Below are 20,358 nucleotides of genomic sequence, written 5' to 3'. Positions count from 1 at the left end.
CTGCCCCAGAGAACACCCTTGAGCCCCTGCCTGTGGGGCTGTGGACAGGGTTCCTCTCCAGCTCCCCAACGCTTGTCTCCTGAGTGTTACCATGGCCACCCCAGGGCACACAGCCTTTGGGTTGAACTATGAAGACCTTGCTTCATCAATCCTTTTACTAAAAACACACACGCTTGTCAGAAACATGTCAGTGCCAGCTCCTGTGCCAGCCCCTGAGGACCAAATGTGAATAAGAAATAAACATCTAAATCAAATCATTCCCATGCCACGCAATTCTGAGCAATAACAAGAGTATGTGTTAGGAACTGGAAACGCTCAAAGGAACCTCCCAGTGGAGCTGATGCAAGAAGAGATGCACTAGGGCACCATGCCAGACGTCCATCCTCTTATTCTCTAAATAACCTCTTGCAGGTCCAAAAAATTCAGTAAGTTACTACTGCACCAGCCATTCGTAATTCCAGCTGGTTTTTTCTCCCTCCCCACCTCCACATTTCTCCTGTCTCTTTCTCTCTCTCTCTCTCTCTCTCTCTCTCTGCTAATTTGTGCTCATACTCATTTCCCCATCAGGCTATGAATCCATTGTCACTTGATTCTACTCAGTGGCTACCTTTGAGATGTCAGGCTGGTCACCTGAGTCATGCAGTGTGCTGCTCCAGTTCCTACAGACCCTGTGCCTCTTCCAACAAACTCTGCTGCCCTCACAGAGCTCAAGTTCCTGCCTGTGAGTGGCCACCAAGGGTTGGAGGCCTGTGTGACCTCCCAGGTGGTCCAGCTGCCTCTCCTGTAAGCTGTGCCGGTAAGGGCCTGCCAGGAACCAGCGGGCTGCCCTCCAAGGCTACCAATTTCCACAGACCAGGCAAAACCCTTTGGTGGCCAGGCATGGTGGCTCACACCTGTAATCCCAGCACTTTGGGAGGCCGAGGCACACGGATCATGAAGTCAAGAGATCAAGACCATCCTGGCCAACATGGTGAAACCCCGTCCCTACTAAAAATACAAAAATTAGCTGGGCATGGTGGTGCGTGCCTGTAGTCCCAGATACTCGGGAGGCTGAGGCAGGAGAGTCGCTTGAACCTGGGAGGCGGGGATTGCAGTGAGCCAAGATCATGCCATTGCACTCCAGCCTGGGCGACAGACCAAGATACAGTCTCAAAAAAAAAAAAAAAAAAAAAAAAAAAAAAAAATTGGCACTTACCCTACTCTTGGGGCAGACACTGTCCCAGTTGTTTCCAGTACATAATAGGACATCAGCCAGCCCCTCAGGGAGTGAGAGGTAGGGGGTGTTGGGGCTCTTCCCCCTCCAGTGCTACAAAGCCCCCAATCTCACCCTTTCATCCCCTCCCTCTTGCAAAAGCTAAGCTGAGAATGCTGCTTTTTGTTTCTGAAGTGCCTTTGAAAAGGGTCTTGGTCATGGTCAACTACAAGTGAGAGTGGAGGACACCACGCCAGCTCAGGAGAAGGGAAAACGCAGGACCTCATCCAGAGTGAGCTCCCGCACCATGGCTCCAGGATTCCTAGCTGGATGAGGGCTGCTTCTCTCACTTTCTCACTCTGGTCTGGGCCCGCCCTGTTCTAAACGATGAATCTCCTTCAGTCTTTCTCTGCTTCCCTCAAATAGAATATTTCCATTCCCTCGCTGCTGCTGACACATACATAGCAAATCACAACACAGAGCAAGGAAGTAGGATGGCAGCTAAGAGAAAGAGACTTGTTGTAGGTGTTACAGGTTAAATTGTGTCTCCAAAAACTCACACATGGAAGTCCTAACTCCCAGTACCTTGGCATGTGACATTGTTTGGAAACAGGGGCATTGCAGATATCACTAATTAAGTAAAGAGGAAGTCATGCTGAAGTAGGGTGACCCCTGATCCAGTACGACAAATGTCCCCAGGAATAGTGGAAATTTGGACACAATCACTCATGCAGGAGTCACCCCTGAGGACAGGGATCAGAGTGATGCATCGACAAGCCAAGGAATGGTGAAGCTTGCCAGCTGGCCGCCGAAAGCTAGAGGAGAGGCTAGGACAGAGTCTCCCGCACAGCCCTCAGAGGGAGTCAGCCCTGCCGACAGCTTGATCTCAGACTTCTGGCCTCTAGAACCATAAGGCAATGAACTTCTGTTATTAAAGCCATATGGTCTATGGTGCTTCATCTTGGCAGCCCTACAGACTGATACTGAGGGCATGGCCTGGGCAGGGCTGTGACTTCCCAGGGCAGTGCATGGGACTCCCACAGGGCTGATCCGAAGTTAGGGAAATCTCCTGCACATAGCAGGGCCCTGTCCTGGGGGAAGAATTGCTGGTAAGTGAAGCCTGATAATCCTGCTATTCAACACTGGCATGAGTCATTTAGCTCATGCTTCCTCCACCTGCATCCCAGCTCTATTCCCCATCTGCACCTCAGACCTACTAGGCAAGGAAAGGCAGATACAGGGCACTGGTACCAGGACTCTTCCCACAGGTCATACCCATGGCAGACATCACTAATCAATCAAAACACTCTCCTGCTGAGAACAGACAGACCCTTGGAATCTTTCTCAACCCAGGACTGCTGGGAGTCACCAAAAAAAGTCTGTCACAGTTGGCATGAAAGTTTAAGTCAACATAGGGTTCTTATATGAGTCAATGACTCTATAAGGGCAATAAAAACACTCTTTGCCCCTGCAGATCTCTTGCAGCACATGGCATTGTACCTCGGAAACTGTCAATGCCTAGCATGCACTTGCTGAATTGATGTATTTTTGCGTTTAGGTTCAGAGGGGACAACAGTGACAACAACAGCAGTTCTCAAACAATTTGTAAACTGCTAAGTATGAAAGGATTTTCTGGGATGACTTTTCATAATGGTTGAGGGATAACGCCACTTTCACCATCGACATTTATTTCTTCAACAATTACTAACCAAGCGCCTGCTACACATGAGTCCTGAGCTAGACTTCTGGGTTCAACGGTAGAGAAAGGATGCCAAAAATGAAGGTCCCAAGAAACTGCAGAAAAGCACCATGAATAATTCACACCAGCTCCCTGAAACCCACAGGGAGTTACATGACTTTAAAACATTGTCACTCTGACATGCTGGGCATTAAGATGCTCTTAGCTCAAAAGTCCTGCCAGCTCCCTGCTACTTATCATGCCATGGTAATGGCAAACCACTCCTGATGACAGCAGTGGGTTTACCATCCTGGGTCTCTCTTCTCTTCGAACACTCCCCCATTCCTGACTAATACATCTCCATCAATTAACATTCATTAGAGAGCACAGAATAAACTTGGTACTAGGAGATCTTACTGAATTACTAAGGGTGGGAAAATGCACCTTCACATTCACAGATTAGCACCTAAAGAGAACATTTATTTGGGGAAAATAATGACTTTTGAACTTCAGAAGCAACTTCTATACCTCTTGGCTTTAAAAATATGCCTCCTACTGAGGAAGCGAGGGGATTCCTGCTGTCATGGCTGCCCTACCTGTCTCACTTCATCACAGAAGAGGACAAAGACCAGTGCGTACAGGACCAGCTCAGGGGGGTGTGGCACCGAATGGAAATCCATGAGCAGCACGTAGGCAAACAGCAGGAGGAAGGCTATGTAGAAGACCACATTCCAGGAGAAGACCACGAAGGGGGAGGTGAAGAACGCCACATAGTACCAAAGCAGCTTCTTGTGCTTGTCAACAGGCTTCTTCCTGGACCCAGAGATAAGGGCATCGTCAGCGTCCTTGCAAGCTTGGGATGGGCACAGCCCTCCCCACTTCTAAACATAGATAAATACAGACTTGTAACCAGGAGGAAGAGACAGGATCAAAACTGTCCTAAGATGGGCCCGACCCCAATTCAATACCTGGCATTTTGCAATTAACAAATCCACATTCTGCCCCAGATATTAAAGACACAACCCCACCTCTACTCACTTAAGAGGGAACCCAGGAAAAGTCAGGGGAGAAACCAGACCAAATTCATAGGCACCAATGTGAACATCATAAGTTCTAGGCTTTTTAATCATTTACACGAGAACACACATATGTGGATGCATCTACACACACTGGCACACACACACACACACAATTATGTGCCTTGGTTTGTACCTAAATGATACAAAGCCACAGCCCACCAAGGGTATAATAAAGAGACACAGGATAATCTTCCAGTTCTTGGTGTCTCGTGAAATCTCTCCATACCATTGCTTAGAAAGAAAATTCTACAGGGAAACAAAGACAGAGAACAAGTCCTTATTAACACAATTATATGCAGATGGCATGCAAACTTTCTTCCCTGCCCCACGCTTTCCCCAAAATACACAGCTCTTTGAATTAATGCCCTTATTTTTTTTTTGAGACGGAGTTTCACTCTTGTTGCCCAGGCTGGAGTGCAATGGCGCGATCTTGGCTTACCACAACCTTCGCCTCCCGGGTTCAAGTGATTCTCCTGCCTCAGCCTCCTGAGTAGCTGGGATTACAGGTGTGTGCCACCAGGCCCAGCTATTTTGTTTGTTTGTTTGTATTCTTAGTAGAGATGGGGTTTCTCCATGTTGGTCAGGCTGGTTGCGAACTCCCAACCTCAGGTAATCCACCCGCCTTGGTCTCCCAAAGTGCTGGGATTACAGGCATGAGCCACCACACCGGGCCAAACTTGGTTTTATTTTAACTCTTTTTCTGAGTTGGATTATGTGCACTTTAAAGTAATATTTGTGTACGTTCAAATTCAATAAACCTAGGAATTTTTTGTCCAACTCACATTTTTATTACATAAGTTTAAACAAGTATCTTTCTGGCTCCTTTGTCTTCAATGATCACAAATTCACAGGCACAGCCAGTACTACCTGCAGAGTCCCCAAGGATTCATTTCTGGAGAAAGACAGGTGATGCTTTTGTCAGGAAACTAAAAGGAAGTTCGGAAGCGGGAGACTGTCGGTATCTTGACGTCAATTCAGGCTGAAATGCATGAAAAAGCTCTTCCCAGACTGAATCAACCCTTGACATTGGGATAGAAGGAACTTCCACAAAGGTGGAAGTTAGAAAACTCACGGCAGCTCCGAGAGTTAGCAGGGAGCATAGACTCGACCACATCAAAGGATCCACATCTCTCAAAAAATAGCCCGTCAAGCAGAAGGAGGTTGGTGTATCTCAGGAGCAGAGGAAAAGGGAAACCCAGGACCTTCTCAGTGCGGGCTTGGAGGGCGGGGACTGACATGCACCCCTGCAGCCCTGGGCACCTGCCCTGCCCTTGGAGGAGGATGGCTGCTTCTGAGGGCCCCTGCCTGGGGCTGCTCCAGCCAGGTGCGTGCTCGACCCGTGAGGACTAGTGTCCTGGAACAAGGTATCAGCTTTCAACAAACAACCAATTGCAGTTGGTGGGTAAAGGGCCAGCTGTTTTGCACTGGGCCGGGCAACAATGAAGCAGGTTCTACAGTTTCCCAGAGGTACCCGGCAGGCCAAGCCCCGGTGCCCACAGTGGCAACATCCTCATCAGCACATCACGTCTGTCCCTGTCCCTTCCCTGTCTCCCTGGCGCCTCCTGTGCTTCCCAGGTTCACCTCCAGAATAAACTCCTTGCATTGAAATCCTCACTTTGGGGTTTACTTCTTGGGAGGGTGTGCGGGGGTCATGGGCAAGGAAGACAGGTTGTGCTTAGTCTTCCTCACTCTCCTATTCTGCTGGGGCCATCACGGAGTGTCACTGTCAGGCCCCAGTCACAGAAATTACAGCATTGGGTTGGGTTTCATGGTCACTGGCAGCATTCTGATGTCACACAGCACCTTGACTACTGAAAGGAAACTCCCTGGCCGGGCCCACAGGTGATCCTGTGGCCTGCTGGTAAGATTTTCAGTGAAATGAATGACCTGGCATCTGATTGAAACCTCAGGATCTGTGAACCTGGGCAGGAGTAAAAGCCAGCCTCCACAGGGCCCCAAGTTCTGGGACATACGCAAGATGGGGTTTGGGGCCCAGGAAGCCGTAAGCAGAGTGTGGCCCACCTGGGAAGCCAGCCCAGCCTCCCAGGCACAGCCCGACTCCAGTACCAGCCTTGCTTCTACCCACTACACTGCAGCAGAGGCTAAAACTGAGCAATAGTAAGACCCTCTCTGTGCGCTCCTTGTCATGGATCAATGCTCTCATTTAACCTAGCTTAGTTGCAGTAGTAAGCGGGTTTTGTTCATAAACACTTGGCTGTATGATATGGAAAGTCCATGACATGAAAGTTGCAGGCAATCAATATGAGAGCCGATCCCACTGCTGCTACTTCCCAGCAGTGCAAGCTGGAAGGACATTCCAGAACCTCTCTGAGCTCCTGCATCCTCCTCAGTGAAATGGGAGGGCACCCATCGCCACAGGTGCTGTGAAGATGAAACGTGGCCTTGTGTATAACAGCTGTGGCTGACAAGCATTGGTCCCTCCATCTCTTCCCTTCCCCCTCCCCTTCTCACACCCACATTTCTACAACTGGAACTGTGGATGAAAAGCTCCCCTCTGCAGCCTGAGACACCAGGTGCAAACTACGATTCATTCACTTCAGTGCAGAAACCCTCAAGACTGCTTTTACCCATTTCACAATAGTTTCCCTACCACTATTACTACTAACTGCAGTAGCAATAGCTAAATAAAAGACCAATGCCTTTCACATATTATCTCCTTAAATCCTCACAATAACCCTTTATCCGCTACTCTCACCATTTTGCAGACGAAGAAACTAAGACTCAGAGAGCTCATGTGACTTGGCCCATCATCACACACTTCACTGGGGGTACAGCGGATGGAGACCCAACCAGTGGGATCCAGAGACACAGCTCATAATTGCGATGCTGTGTTGTTTACTTAGTGGAAACTCAAAGAATATTCTTTGTTCTGCACCATCTCTTAAAGCATGGATTTCAACCAATGCCTATATTCTGCCATCTCCCACATCATCACCAAACCACTCCTTCTATGGCTTTTATATTTGGAGAATAAGGTTTGTTTTTAATATTTTTTAATGCCGCTGATAGCATCTGACATAAAAGCCCCATGTGGTCTGGAGGCTGAGCACGGTTTACCTGGACCCCAGGCTGGGCGATGAAATGCTGGTCTGTGGCCTCCACCGCCAGCTCCAGACAGTTGCTTCCACCCCAGGCTTCACAGGAATAGACCAGCAGCTGTTCTGCCAAGTCTTCATCGCTGCTGTAACACTCAGTGAAGAGCTCTGCAGCGACAGCAGCACAGAGAGAAGCTGGTGTCAGAGCTGCACATGACCACAGCTGTGCTGCTTCCACCCCCAGCCAACTCCTGAATCCAAGAATAGCCTGGGTGTGAGTCCATTCTTATAAAAGGCATAGAAAATGCCATCACAACACAATTCGTTACTGAATAGCAGGATTTTCTAAAGGCACAACAAACCCAGCAGAGCTCCTGATGGCAGCAGGTGGCAATACCTGCTCACTGGATTGAGACTGCATTGCACACAGGGAGTCTCTCTCTTTGATGGGCTTCCATCTGGGCTCAGGCAGAAGAGCCTCAGCCACTGAGAAGGGATCTAGACCTTCTGCACCTCCCCTCCTTCCATCCCCCCGTAATCAGAGCAGCCCTTCTTCCATCTCATGTGAACTCTACGTCTTCTTGGCAAGGTTGTTTGGCAGATAAGGCACAGAGAAAAAAAAGGCCGGGCGCAGTGGCTCACACCTGTAATCCCAGCACTTTGGGAGGCCAAGGCGTGCGGATCACCTGAGGTCAGGAGTTCGAGACTAGCCTGCCCAACACGGCAAATCCCCGTCTTTACTAAAAATACAAAACATTAGCTGGGCAAGGTGGCGGGCGCCTGTAATCCCAGCTACTCAGGAGGCTGAAGCAGGAAAATTGCTTGAACCTGTGAGGCGGAGCTTGCAGTGAGCCGAGATCATGCCACTGCACTCCAGCCTGGGCAACAAGAGTGAAACTCCGTGTCAACAACAACAACAACAACAACAAAAAACACTGACCTACTGCATTAGCGTGTGCTTACATTTCATGATCTAATGACAAAGAAATTGCAGTGTAGATCCTGAGAGGAAATTTTTTAAAAGTAAAAATATTAGGAGCCATTGCCTAATTGAGGCCATCCAGAAATGAACTGCTTTGAAATTTTAATAAATTAAAAGAAATAATTAGACACCTTTTTTCCAACACGGACAAGCTAAACTCATGAGCATGTTTACATTTGATAAGACACTAGACAAACCTGGATGCAAATACCACACTGCAAACTTAAAACTGTCAAGTGAAAATGGAAAAAACTGAGCAGTCCCGAAATTCTCATTTTAAATGATGTTTAGAGGCAGTCGGTTCCGGATTTCTCACATTCCTGAATGATCGAGGCCTCTGTGCAAAGGGCACTGACAAGCTTTGTTCGAGGACTGAATAGCAAACAGCAGTCAGGCATCCTGAGACATGCCAGGAGAGTAATGCTTAGTGGAGTATCGTCCACTCCAGGCAATAAGTAATCTCAGCTGCAGCCCTGATAGAAGCTCCGTGTCCCCTAACTTCAGTAAGCTGCAGCGCAACCATTATTAGAGTTACCCCTCGGGAACCGAGGCAAGGGGAAGCAACCCAAGATGCTACTGAGGCTGCTGCTTTTGCTACGAGTGACAAACCATGAGTGTCGCAGGCCCAGGGGCTGGGTCCTCTGGCAGTGTGTGCGTATGAAACTGGCAGGCTAACTGGTTAGTGTGCAAGTCAGGTAAAATCTCAGCCCTGTCACACTGTTGTAATGGCATCCAGAACCCCACCCCCCAACCCCCAAAAAAATACTCCAGTGCTCCCTGAGTTGCTTAGAACTGGGCCCGGGTATGGCCCTGGGTGGCCGTGGGATCAGGGAGCCCAAGATTTCCCACGTTCATTCTTGGAAAATTCCGTATATGCCAGGACCAAGGAACTTGTGGCATCCGGACCTTGTGGTCTGCAGCCCTCAATCAGGCTGGGGAGCCTGGATATGCCACGGACCTCCACCACCTGGCCTGTGAGTGCCACCGGCAATGTCTATGCTGCATGGCAGATCTGCACCCACTGCGGCATCCCACACTGTGGACTCACCGACAGCCCGCGTCTCGTACTCATTAGCCAGCTCCTCGGACTCCCCAGCAGCATTGATGTCGTTCTTCACTTTGGACAGAGTCTTCAGAAGCTTGCTGGCTCCCAGGGCTGCCAGAGTGCAGCCCCTGGTCTTTTTAGGGCAGTGGAGAATTTTAAGGTTAATTCTCTTTTTTTTTTTTTTTTTTTTTTTTTTTTTGAGATGGAGTCTCACTCTGCCACCCAGGCTGGAGTGCTGTGGTGCAATCTTGGCTCACTGCAACCTCCGCCTTCCGGGTTCAAGTGATTCTCCTGCCTCAGCCTCCCGAGTAGTTGGGATTACAGGTGCCCACCACCACACCCGGCTACTTTTTGTATTTTTGGTAGAGACGGGGTTTTGCCATGTTGGTCAGGCTGGTCTCGAACTTCTGACCTCAGGTGATTCACCAGCCTTGGTCTCCCAGGGTGCTGGGATTACAGGTGTGAGCTACCTTGCCCAGCCTAAGGTTAATTCTTAATCCCCTGAAGTGGTCAAGTTAACATTAATGTCCAACAAGAATGTATTCATGGCAAAAGCAGGAAATAGTAGAATCAATTTGATGGGAGGGGTTAGAGAATGTAGCTGACATGTGCAAATGGAAATTGCTCTGGGGTCAGTGAGCCCTAAACTCTCCCTAGGAACTAGTCATAATGATTCAAAGTAAAATTTTTAATGAACATAAAATAACTTGGAACCTGAATACGTTCATAGTCTTGAACATAGAATTAGCATATAAAAATATTAAGAGTAATGCCATGAGAAACTGACAGTAAGACCATGATAGTGGGAGGTCTAATTCACTCTCATACTGGAATAGTTCAAAAGTTGAGTGGGTCCTGGGCAAGAACACAGAGGACTTGAACAATGTAACTTTAAGACTGAGTATGTGAATTCAATATTCAATATCTAAGCTTAACTCTCAAAATAAAGTAATGTGAGTGTCCATAAACCATTTACAAAAGTTCTTACATGCTAAATCACTAGGAAAATTCTCAATAAACTTTCCAAAGCGGAATTTTTCATAGGGCCTACCTCCTGTCCCTAATGCAATAAAGCTGGAAATTAATTTTTAAAATAAAATGTGAATACCTCATCCACTTGGAAAACAATCACACACCCACACACACCTGAGAAGCAGGTGCCTACTGGACTGCCCCCCAAGCCCGACTACTTTCCAGGGACTGTCCCTCCCAACATGGAACAGAGGCCATGTTCATCTGACCTCAGACATCCCATTTCACTGATGATGTTTTATATTAGCATGTGAATTTTGAGAGGATCAGAACTGTTAAAACAAAGCATTCATGTGGTGTAAATCTGTTGTGGGCTTGGGCACTTACCTGCTCCCAGATGACTTTGGAGAGTTCCTTCTTGTTCTGAAGAATGGCCCAGATGAAGAGAGCCTGCAGGGGGTGCCGAGTAATAGGAGACACGTCCTGGGGGGTTAGAGCATGTGGTCAGCATGTGCAAATGGTAACTATTCTGGGATCAGGAAACCCTAGAAGAGTGGCCCACGTTTGGAGGGCTCTGTGGCTTTGTGCACGACTCCATTCTCATAGTACAGTGATGTGATTTTCATCTCTGCAACTCACTGAGTGGTCTAATTTTGACACCAAATCTTTTGTCTGTCATAAAAGACAAAGTACAGCTAGATGAAAAGGTATAAAGGGTGAAAAAAAGCCTTGAGAGCAATTTGAAAACAGAATGACTCCTGACAGGCTGAGAGAAAGCAATTCCTTCTCATCATGTAACTCTGTTTCTCTTCCAGAAAAAAAATTATTCAAACTAGATTCCAACTTTCCTATGGCTTAAGTTCAATTATCCCAACATAAAACTGTGGCTTATTTCTTTGGACGGTTATTCAAAGATTCGATGCCTAACCTATCACTTAGAATCCCAGCTCCTATTCAGCATTCTGTACCTTTAAGGGAAACTTTTCAGATAGAAAAACAACTAAATGGATATATGTAATATATTCCTTTTCAACTTCTTTACAGGTTTTACCAACGTATAAAATGCATGAGGCATATTATGCATATTGCAGAGAAATTTAACATGAATATAGTTGAACAGAAGCTCTTTAAACACTTCCAATTCCTGCAAACACCTAGTGCATTTAGATTTTTGCCACACACATACATGCACTCTAAAAATTCCATAATTACAAAGGATAATGACCTAGTTTGGGTTTCCCCAGAAAAAATCTGAGACAAGGATTTGAGGCAAGTAGTTTATTTTGGACGTGATCTCAGAGAAACCAATGGAGACCTGAGGAAATGATATCAGAAAAAAAGGGAACCCAATAAAAGGTGCATTATCAAGCCAATTATCTTGGCAGATAACTAGAGATCAGCCCCACTAGCCAACTCTAGGAGCCAGAGTAGCGCACAAACCTTCAAGTCAGCTCCTTCAAGTGGGGGTATTTATACACTGCTGGGCTCGGATCAGGACAAACTTTCGGCAAAGAGTTACAGGTGCTGGCAATCGGGAACTGGGCCTTCCTGTGCTTAAAATGAGAAGTCCCGCGGGATTCTAGGTGTTACAGCCACAAAATTGTCTCAAGTGAACATCCAGATTTATCTCTTTGAAAATATGCACTTCCCACCTTTGCTCACAAAAGAGCACGCGAGCTGCTATTTTAAGCAGATCATGGCCGGTGAAGGATGACAAGAGCATGCAGCTATTTGTTTGCCCCTATTCCCTACTAGATACCTTCAGAAAGTATACCACACCAAGCTCTGTAATTAAGAAAACCTGAGGCCGGGCACGGTGGTTCACACCTGTAATCCCAACACTTGGGAGGCCAAGGCAGGCAAATCACCTGAGGTCAAGAGTTCGAGACCATCCTGGCCAACGTGGTGAAACTCCATGTCTACTAAAAATACAAAAATTAGCCAGGCATGGTGGTGCATGCCTGTAATCCCAGCTACTTGAGAGGCTGAGGCAGGAGAATCGCTTGAATCTGGGAGGCGGAGGTTGCAGTGAGCTGAGATTGGGCCACTGCACTCCAGCCTCAGCAACAGCGTGAGACTCTGTCTCAAAAAAAAAAAGAAAAGAAAAGAAAAAAGAGGCCAGGCGCGCTGGCTCACGCCTGTAATCCCAGCACTTTGGGAGGCCGAGGCAGACAGATCACAAGGAGAGGAGTTTGAGACCAGCCTGGCCAACATGGTGAAACCCCGTATCTACTAAAAATACAAAAATTAGCCGGGCATAGTGGCGAGTGCCTGTGGTCCCAGCTACTTGGGAGGCTGAGGCAGAAGAATTGCTCGAACCCAGGAGGCAGAGATTGCAGTGAGCTGAGATTGGGCCACTGCACTCCAGCCTTGGTGACAGAGCAAGACTCTGCCTCAAAAAAAAAAAAAAAAAAAAAAAAGAAAAGGAAAAGGAAAAAGAAAAACTGCAACTAGTCTGAAATATAGTATAGTATAGAACACAAAGCAAGACATTAGAAATAGCAGAGACTCACCCTATAGACAGACGCCTTATCTTAAGTAAACGGAGTTAAAAAAAAAAAATTAACAATGTCAATGTGTTAAGTATTTTATGGCAACAAGACAGGGAGTAGGGAAAATGGAGATATCTTGTGAGGGAAGCCTCAAAACATCCGAGAATTCAAGCAGGCAACTCTCCCAGTACCTACGTGGAGTTCTACGTCCATCTCGTCCCGGCCATTTCTGTCTTCCTTCCGGAAGCCTCTTCGGAAGTTTGCAACCAGTTTCCAGACAAATGTGAGGAGGGCATCATTATAGGAATTCTTGGCGATCTGCAGATTCCGGTACACAAGGGTGCTGAAGTGGTTGGAGAAGAGCTCAGTGAGGACATCGTGAGTGAGAAACTTCCGCAGGTTCAAGCCGTTCTCCAGAAAGAGGCGGACAAACTTGGGTCTGTCCTTTATGAGAGCCGTAAACATGACTTCTTGAAGGTCAGCAGACTAAGGAGAAAGAACAGCGACAGTACTAACACTACACAAATACGGTAAAGAAAACACTAGGCATTTTTCTTCCTTAGCAGCACCGTATTTCCAGTCACAGAGTAATAATACCTTCAACTTCTCTTTCAATCCTGTCTTGAGAATAAAATGTATCTTTTTTCCATTTTAACACAACAGAGGATTACAGTTCAAACCTCTAAACAGGGGAATGGCATGGTGAAATCTTTGTCTTCAGCTAGATGTGAATTTGGTTGTGACTTACCTCCTTGCTAAAGTAGAGATAAATACACCCATGTAGAGATGACATTGGTCAAAAATTTTCCCCAGTATCAGACATAGAGGAAACACTCGATCAGAGGGTGGGGGTGTGGGGGTAGTAGTATAGCTGGAACCACCTCTCTGAAGTCAACAGTAGATACCAGTTATGACCCAGCCACCACCGCTGTCTCTACACTGCACTGTGGGATCTGCTGCCCTTCACAGATGCCCAGGAACCTTCTATTATGGTGACTGCGTTCTCAAATACAGGTGTTAAAATAGAATGCATCAAACTATATGCAAACCACATGCCACCAAGCCAATGTCTGGTCATGTTACATACCAATAAGTCACTGGATCACTTGACAATAATACTTGATTTTTTTCTGTCTCTAGCTCTACTTTCTGGGCTTCTGACAAAACTTAGCCCATAGGAACTTACGGAGAATCTTAAGAAAGATCACCAGCATTTTGGGAGGCCAAGGTGGGAAAACCACTTGAGGTCAGGAGTTTGAGACCAGCCTGGCCAACAGGGTGAAACCCCATCTCTACTAAAAAAAAAATAAAAAAAAATTAGCCAGGTGTGGTGGCACGCACCTGTAGTCCCAGCTACTCGGGAGGCTGAGGCACGAGAATCGCTTGAACCCAGGAGGCAGAGGTTGCAGTGAGCCGAGATCACACCACTGCACTCCAGCCTGGGTGACAGAGCAAGACTCCATATCAAGAAAAAAAAAAAAAAAGGATCATCAATGTTTCCTTCAGACACAACCCAGTGGACTACAGGCCACTCCAGCTCTCAGTCGTGTTCTGTGTGTCCTCCATAGCATTTCTCACAATTTTATTCCATTGCCAACATTTAAAAATTAGAAAATTCATCAAAATCCACATTTCTAGCATTAAAATCTCAAGAGTAAAAGCTGCCAGGCACAGTGACTTACACCTGTAATCCCAGACCTTTGGGAGGCCGAAGTGGGCGGATCACTTGAGGTCAGGAGTTCGAGATCAGCCTGGTCAACATGGTGAAACCTCATCTCTACATCTCTACTAAAAATAAAAAAGTTAGCCAGGTGTGGTGGCAGGTGCCTGTAATCCCAGCTGCTTGGGAGGCTGAGGCAGGAGAATCGCTTGAACCTGGGAGGCAGAGGTTGCAGTGAGCCAAAATTGCAAAATTGCAAGCCAAAATTGCTTGGGTGACAGAGTGAGACTCCATCTCAAAAATAAAATGAAATAAAATAAGCTGGGCGTGGTGGCTCATGCCTATAATCCCATCACTTTTGGAGGCTGAGGCAGGTAGATTACCTGAGGTCAGGAGTTCGAGACCAGCCTGGCCAGCCTGGTAAAACCCCATCTCTATTAATAATACAAAAATTAGCTTGGCGTGGTGGCACACACCTGTAATCCCAGCTACTCTGGAGGCTGAGGCAGGAGAATCGCTTGAACCCAGGAGGCGGAGGTTGCAGTAAGCCGAGATCGTGCCACTGCACTCCAAGCCTGGGCAACAAGAGTAAAACTCCATCCCCCGCCGCCCCCCCCCAAAAAAAGAGTAAAAACCAGCAGCTCCAACAACATGGGAACCATCAGTGGGAGCCAAGGGGCAGCTGCTTCCCAGAGCCTTGGATCTCCAGCTCCCCACGGTCCCCACCACTCCTCCCTGGGACCTACAGGCCCACTTACTCTCTTACACTGCATGCCTGATCCCTGGTCTAGGTGGATGTCTTCTGCCCACGGCAGCATTAATGAGTTTTGTTCCTGCCAAATGCTGGTCTCATGGGGATCACACATTGCTTAGAGAAGGAGTTGTCAAGGGTCCCTTGAGTCCCCACATTGTGGATCCTGCAGGGTTCAGCAGGGGAAGAGGGGGCTACCTGATTTCTCTTCTGTCCTTTAAGGAAGTGTTCCTCATGTCCAGCATTTCACTTTTCTTTTCTAAATCCATTGGCCTTTCCACTGGTCACACACTCGCTAGCATAGGGCAGTGGTTCTCAAACTTCAATCAGAACCACTTGGAGGGCCTGGTAACTGCAGAATGCTGGGAGTCAATATTGGAATTTCTACAAGTCTGAAGTGGAGCCTGGTGATTTGCGAGGTAGCAAGTGCCAAGGTTATTCCCAGGTTGCCACCAGTCCAGGACTCACACCTTGAGAACCACTAGCATATGGGAAGAGGCTTTGCCGCCAGTCACATCTTTGCTTTCAACACTTGAGTCTACCATTTTCCAGCCATATGACCTGGAATATTGTGTCTCTGAGCCTCAGTTTGCTCTTCTAAGAAACAGATGGTTGCCAGGATGAAATAAGCTAACACAGGTCAAATTCCTCTCAGAGATGTAAGTTCAGACCAGGCCCTCAAAAAACTATCAGCAACTCCCCCTGCCATGATACCGATGAGGCCCTGATTTCATAACCACAAAGGGGATCATCCATGCTGCGGACTGGTGTGACGGGCAAGTGAACACACATAGGGAAATTGCTTGGGGCAATTTATCAGTATTCCGGAGATTTTTATTTTAAAACAAATAATGCTTCACATGTGCCAATGCTCTAAGCACTTTAGAAACATTATCTGATTTAATCATCGTAACAGCCCAAGGAGATAAGTACTGCTATTATCGTCATCTCCATTTTCAGATGAGCGGTTGGGCACTGGTAAACACTGAACCACTGGCTCTCTCAAAGAAAACAGAAGCCCTGATTTGTAGTGTTTTCTGATTCCTACGGTGTAAATACTTCCATTGTGGCCAAGTTTCAGCTACCAATGTGACATCACTAAACACAGAATCGGGAAGAGATGTGGAGTGGCTCACCATCGTATAGCGTCTCCAGCTTCCACATACAATACGCAGAGTTGGCCTTCAGAGCAAAGGTAATAGTAAATGTAATCAAATAATTAGAAAATGATATGTTTTGATTATTGATTACCTTTGCAATTCTATAGAATTCTATAAAATCTATGTAATTCTAAGTTTGAAAAATTCACTTTTTTTGGTTTTTGTTTTTTGGGTTTTTTTGTTTGTTTGTTTTGAGACAAGATCTGGCTTTGTTGTCCAGGCTGGAGTGCAGTGGTGTGATCTTAGCTCATTACAACCTCCAACTCCTGGGCTCAAGCAATCCTCCCACCTCAGCCACCTAAGTAGCCTGGACTATGGGTGTGTGCCACCACGCCCAGTAAATTTATATATATATATATACTTTTTTTGGTAGACATGGGGTTTCGCCATGTTGTCCAGACTGATCTCAAACTCCTGGACTCAAGCAATCCTCTCACCTTGGCCTCTCAAAGTGCTGGGATTACAGGCATGAGCCACTATGAGCAGCCAAAGATAACTGATTAATAATGACTGTATTTAACAACCAACTTAAAAAATCTCTAAAAATTTAGTAGTTGGCTCTTGCCAGCCAATACAAGCTGGCTCTAACATGCCACTGTAGGAGGAAACTGAGGCATAGGGAAGTTAAATAATTTGCCCAAAGTCATGCAAATGGGCTGACTCCAGAGTCCATTTCCTCAGCCATTGTGCCCTTAACCCTTAACAATCTTTAGCTGAGTTAATAAAATTAAATGTACCATTCATGACGTGCCTAAGTTTATTTGTACTATCTGACCTCACTTAAATAGAACATTTCACACACAGTAATTCATTTATGAACCAATTGACTGGATCTACTTATAGTTCCACTTTCCCTCCACTAATTAAAGCCTTGCAATGTGCAGCAGGGTTCATTGTACTGCAAACACCATACACAAGATAATGTTTGCTAAAGGAATGAATAATTTAAAAATTCATAAGCCATGACTTTATTTATGCTGTTCTCATTAAAATTGATAGCATGTTTCCTGAAAGTGTTTTCTGACCCTGTCTGCCAAGAATGAAAGTTATGAAATATATGCACCTTCAAATCTATACATACATGTATAAAAGTACGTATATTATCACGGCCCCCTAATGACTGAAATTAATTGGGAAAAGCCGAAAACAAAGAAGCAGCCTTATAAAACTGAGTGTGATGGTTCATAATAATTGTCATTGAACAAGGCTCCTAGGGCTGACCGCACTTTAGTTGTACACAGGAGGATACTGCTGGAAAATGCAATCCTAAAACACTAATCACATTGAAAAGTGAGAAAATGCAGTCTGCTGGAAAGAAAAAAAAAATGCTTTTTATTGCATGTGCAACTTCCATATTAAAGCTGCTCATGTGGCTAGGGGAGTCCTGGTTTCTAGCTCTAAGACAGCAGTCACCAATCTTTTTGGCACCAGGGGCTGGTTTCCTGGAAGACAATTTTTCCATTGACCAGGCTGGGGGGATGGTTTTGGGATGATCCAAGAGCATTACATTTATTGTGTACTTTATTTCTATTATTATTACATTGTAATATATAATTAGATAATTGTACTACGCTCATAATGTAGACTCAGTGGGAACTCTGGGCTTGTTTTCCTGCAACTGGACAGTCCCATCTGGGGGTGATGGGAGGCAGTGACAGATCATCAGGCATTAGATTCTCATAGGGAGCGCACAACCTAGATCCCTCGCATGCTCCGTTCACAATAGGGTTCGTGCTCCTATAGGAAGCTAACGCCACCACTGATCTGACTGAAGGCGGAGCTCAGGCAGGAATGCAAGCAATGGGGAGCTGGTGTAAATACAGATGAAGTTTCACTTGCTTGCCCACTGCTCACTTCCTGCTGTTCCTAACAGGCCATGGACCTGTAACCCTGCTCTAAGACATTCACCGGGGAGCGTCAGTCAAGTTGTTCTCTTTGTCTCTTATGCATCTCATTACGGACAGTTATCTAATCAGAACTTGGCTAGGCAGGTGGGGGCAGGGAGCAAGAGTGCTGCCGTCTTGATCTGTAGTTAAGCTACTTTCAATCATCCAACACATATTTTTCCCATACATCTGCCCACGCACATCCAGGAGGAGATCTGCATCTCTGCACCCATATGGGGAATCACCCTCATGTTGTGGCTGAAGGCACTGTGGAGTTGATATTATTTTAGACCACTTATTTTTATTATCTCTTCACAACAAACCTACTAAGTCAATGTTATGACCCCATGCTGCAGACAAGGAAATAAAGACTCACCAAACCTGATATTCCGGAATAGAACAATCCTTTAAGAGATTCAGCATTGAATCTTGCTGGAAATGAACCAGCCATTGCCCAGACCACTGTGCAGACCCAACACTAGAATAACCCAGGAGAGCTTCGTGCTCACCTCCCATCGGCGGTCATTGGTGAAAATCTCATCATTGGCTAAGTCCAGCTGGTTCCACTCCAGCAGAAGCTTCAGCTGCCCATTCCAGTTATCCTTGTCTTGCTCATTGGTGCTGAAGGCTGTAAGAGGGCAGGAAAAGACTCAACTCACCAAAGGCCCAGAAATAAGAGTCAGAACCATTCAGTGTGGCCAATTATCAGAGCTATTTATCACAGGTGATGCTGAGCATGTTCTTTTACATTCAGACACTCAAACTGTCCTTCACTCTATCTTCACTCATTCTTAACCACATCCTGTATGTCCCAAAGTTTATAATGGGGATCAACTCAGGCTACAGTAACATTTTTCCATTGAATATCCTAATGGTGTAATAATGGTATATTAAGGTTTTTCCCATAGATTCAGATTCCATAGCATTATATTTCAAGGCCATATCTGACTTATGCTACATCTAAATCTATGAAACAATAAGCCACCTTACAACATTGTTATTCTTGTCTTTTCCAGAGCTAATATTTTCTGCATCTACGTATCTGTACAGATATAATTCCATTTTAATAAATACTTTTATAACCAAATGTCTGGCAAGTACAATAAGAACGATTCTAATAAATTGCTAATGCTTTAATTGCACTTCCAATGTGCCTAGCTCTACTCTAGCTAATTTACATTTATCAGTCACAAATTCAAGTCTAGACAACCCAGGATCTATTTACTATGGGTAACATCCACTTTATGGAATTCTAAAGCAGCAAAGATCCTGAATGAGAATATTTTAACCTGAGTTTCATTCATAAGCTTCAGGAAATTTGTAAACTCCTGAAATTAAATGCAAAATTACTTATGTGTGAAGTATGTGTGCATATGTGTACAAATATGTAGAATGCTAGGACAAAGACCCATAGTTCTGCCATATTCTCAAAGGAATCTGAGGCCCAGTAAAAAACTATTTTCAACCACTGTTAGAAAAAGCTCTTTGGAGACTACTGTGATTGTGTTTGACAAGTATTTTAATGACATAAAAATTATTATTCTACCAAATACATATGACCAAGGAGATTCACCTCACCAGGGCAAGTGTAGTTATTCTAGCTTCCAATCTAAGATCATCAAAATTAAGCACAAGCTTGCCTTTCAATAAAGCTGTTTTATAAAAGAAATGTACCTCAGGAAGAGCCACAGAAGGCAACACAAAGCTGACACTTCAAAAGGAGCTATTTTTTACTCACCTTTATACAGAGCGTAGGAGATGGCATTGCTCACAATTTCGTCCCCAGCTTCTTCCATTTTAATAACTGTTAATAGGTGAGAACTTTCAAGAATTTCTTTGAGCTGGTGAAATTAAAGAACAAAGTTGTCAGCCAACAGATTTTAGGCATGAGGAGCATAAACTTCTTTCTTTTTGTGAGAGATCTTTTTTAAAAAGACCACCTGTAGTGGAGTTCCAGATCAGCTTCTCATTTCGGAATTGTAATGAGTCCTTGACTACAGTGAGAATACAGTACCGGTTATATAAGAGCACACGTATCAAAAAGCCCCTATCAAAAAGCTGAGAGCCTCATTTGACTAGGGATGTGTGCGTCTGTGTGCACGTGCGTGTGTGCATGTGTGTGTGTCACAAAGCTGACACATGGCAGATGCTCAGTTATTAAACGACTGAGTAAATCAAGAAGGGACAATAAAAGACCGTAGACACCATCCAAGTGTGCCCATAAAGATTTAAACGATAGGAAATAAAAGCTCAAATGCAAACAAGAAAGAAGACTTGGAAACTGGAGAAAAAGATTAAGAATTTTCTACATTGTCCTTTGTTATTTTTCTATAATGTTTAACTTTAAGACATTTTAAAAAGTAAAGAACCCCGTAATTCCAAGGTTACGAGCACTGGCGAGCCCA

The 20,358-nt window shown here is 45.5% G+C and overlaps 1 protein-coding gene across 18 annotated transcripts in view; it reads right to left on the bottom strand.

Moving 5' to 3' along the window:
- The window catches only part of LOC105473878 (transient receptor potential cation channel subfamily M member 8), a 97,652-nt gene that overhangs the window by 41,608 nt on the left and 35,686 nt on the right, over positions 1-20,358 (bottom strand). For 6 of the 18 annotated variants that reach the window (XR_982559.3, XM_011728023.3, XM_011728022.3 and 3 more), the window contains 8 exons: positions 19,692-19,794; positions 18,463-18,581; positions 12,692-12,982; positions 10,392-10,487; positions 9,036-9,165; positions 7,028-7,173; positions 4,083-4,195; positions 3,467-3,683 (listed from right to left, as the gene is read on the bottom strand). Coding sequence is in view for 15 of the 18 variants with exons in the window: in XM_011728023.3 (XP_011726325.2) it covers positions 3,467-3,683; positions 4,083-4,195; positions 7,028-7,173; positions 9,036-9,165; positions 10,392-10,487; positions 12,692-12,982; positions 18,463-18,581; positions 19,692-19,794 (1,215 nt within the window). In the remaining 3 variants the exon portion in view is untranslated. Of the gene's footprint in view, positions 1-3,466; positions 3,684-4,082; positions 4,196-4,731; positions 6,999-7,027; positions 7,174-9,035; positions 9,166-10,391; positions 10,488-12,691; positions 12,983-18,462; positions 18,582-19,691; positions 19,795-20,358 lie in introns of those variants that run through there. The other 12 variants (XM_011728027.3, XM_011728026.3, XM_011728032.3 and 9 more) reach the window with 10 other exon arrangements.

This window comes from Macaca nemestrina, chromosome 11 (assembly GCF_043159975.1).
Source record: "Macaca nemestrina isolate mMacNem1 chromosome 11, mMacNem.hap1, whole genome shotgun sequence".
NCBI classification, from domain to species: domain Eukaryota; kingdom Metazoa; phylum Chordata; class Mammalia; order Primates; family Cercopithecidae; genus Macaca; species Macaca nemestrina.
Note: the sequence above shows the minus strand (reverse complement) of the source record. Positions and strands in the feature narration are given on the sequence as shown.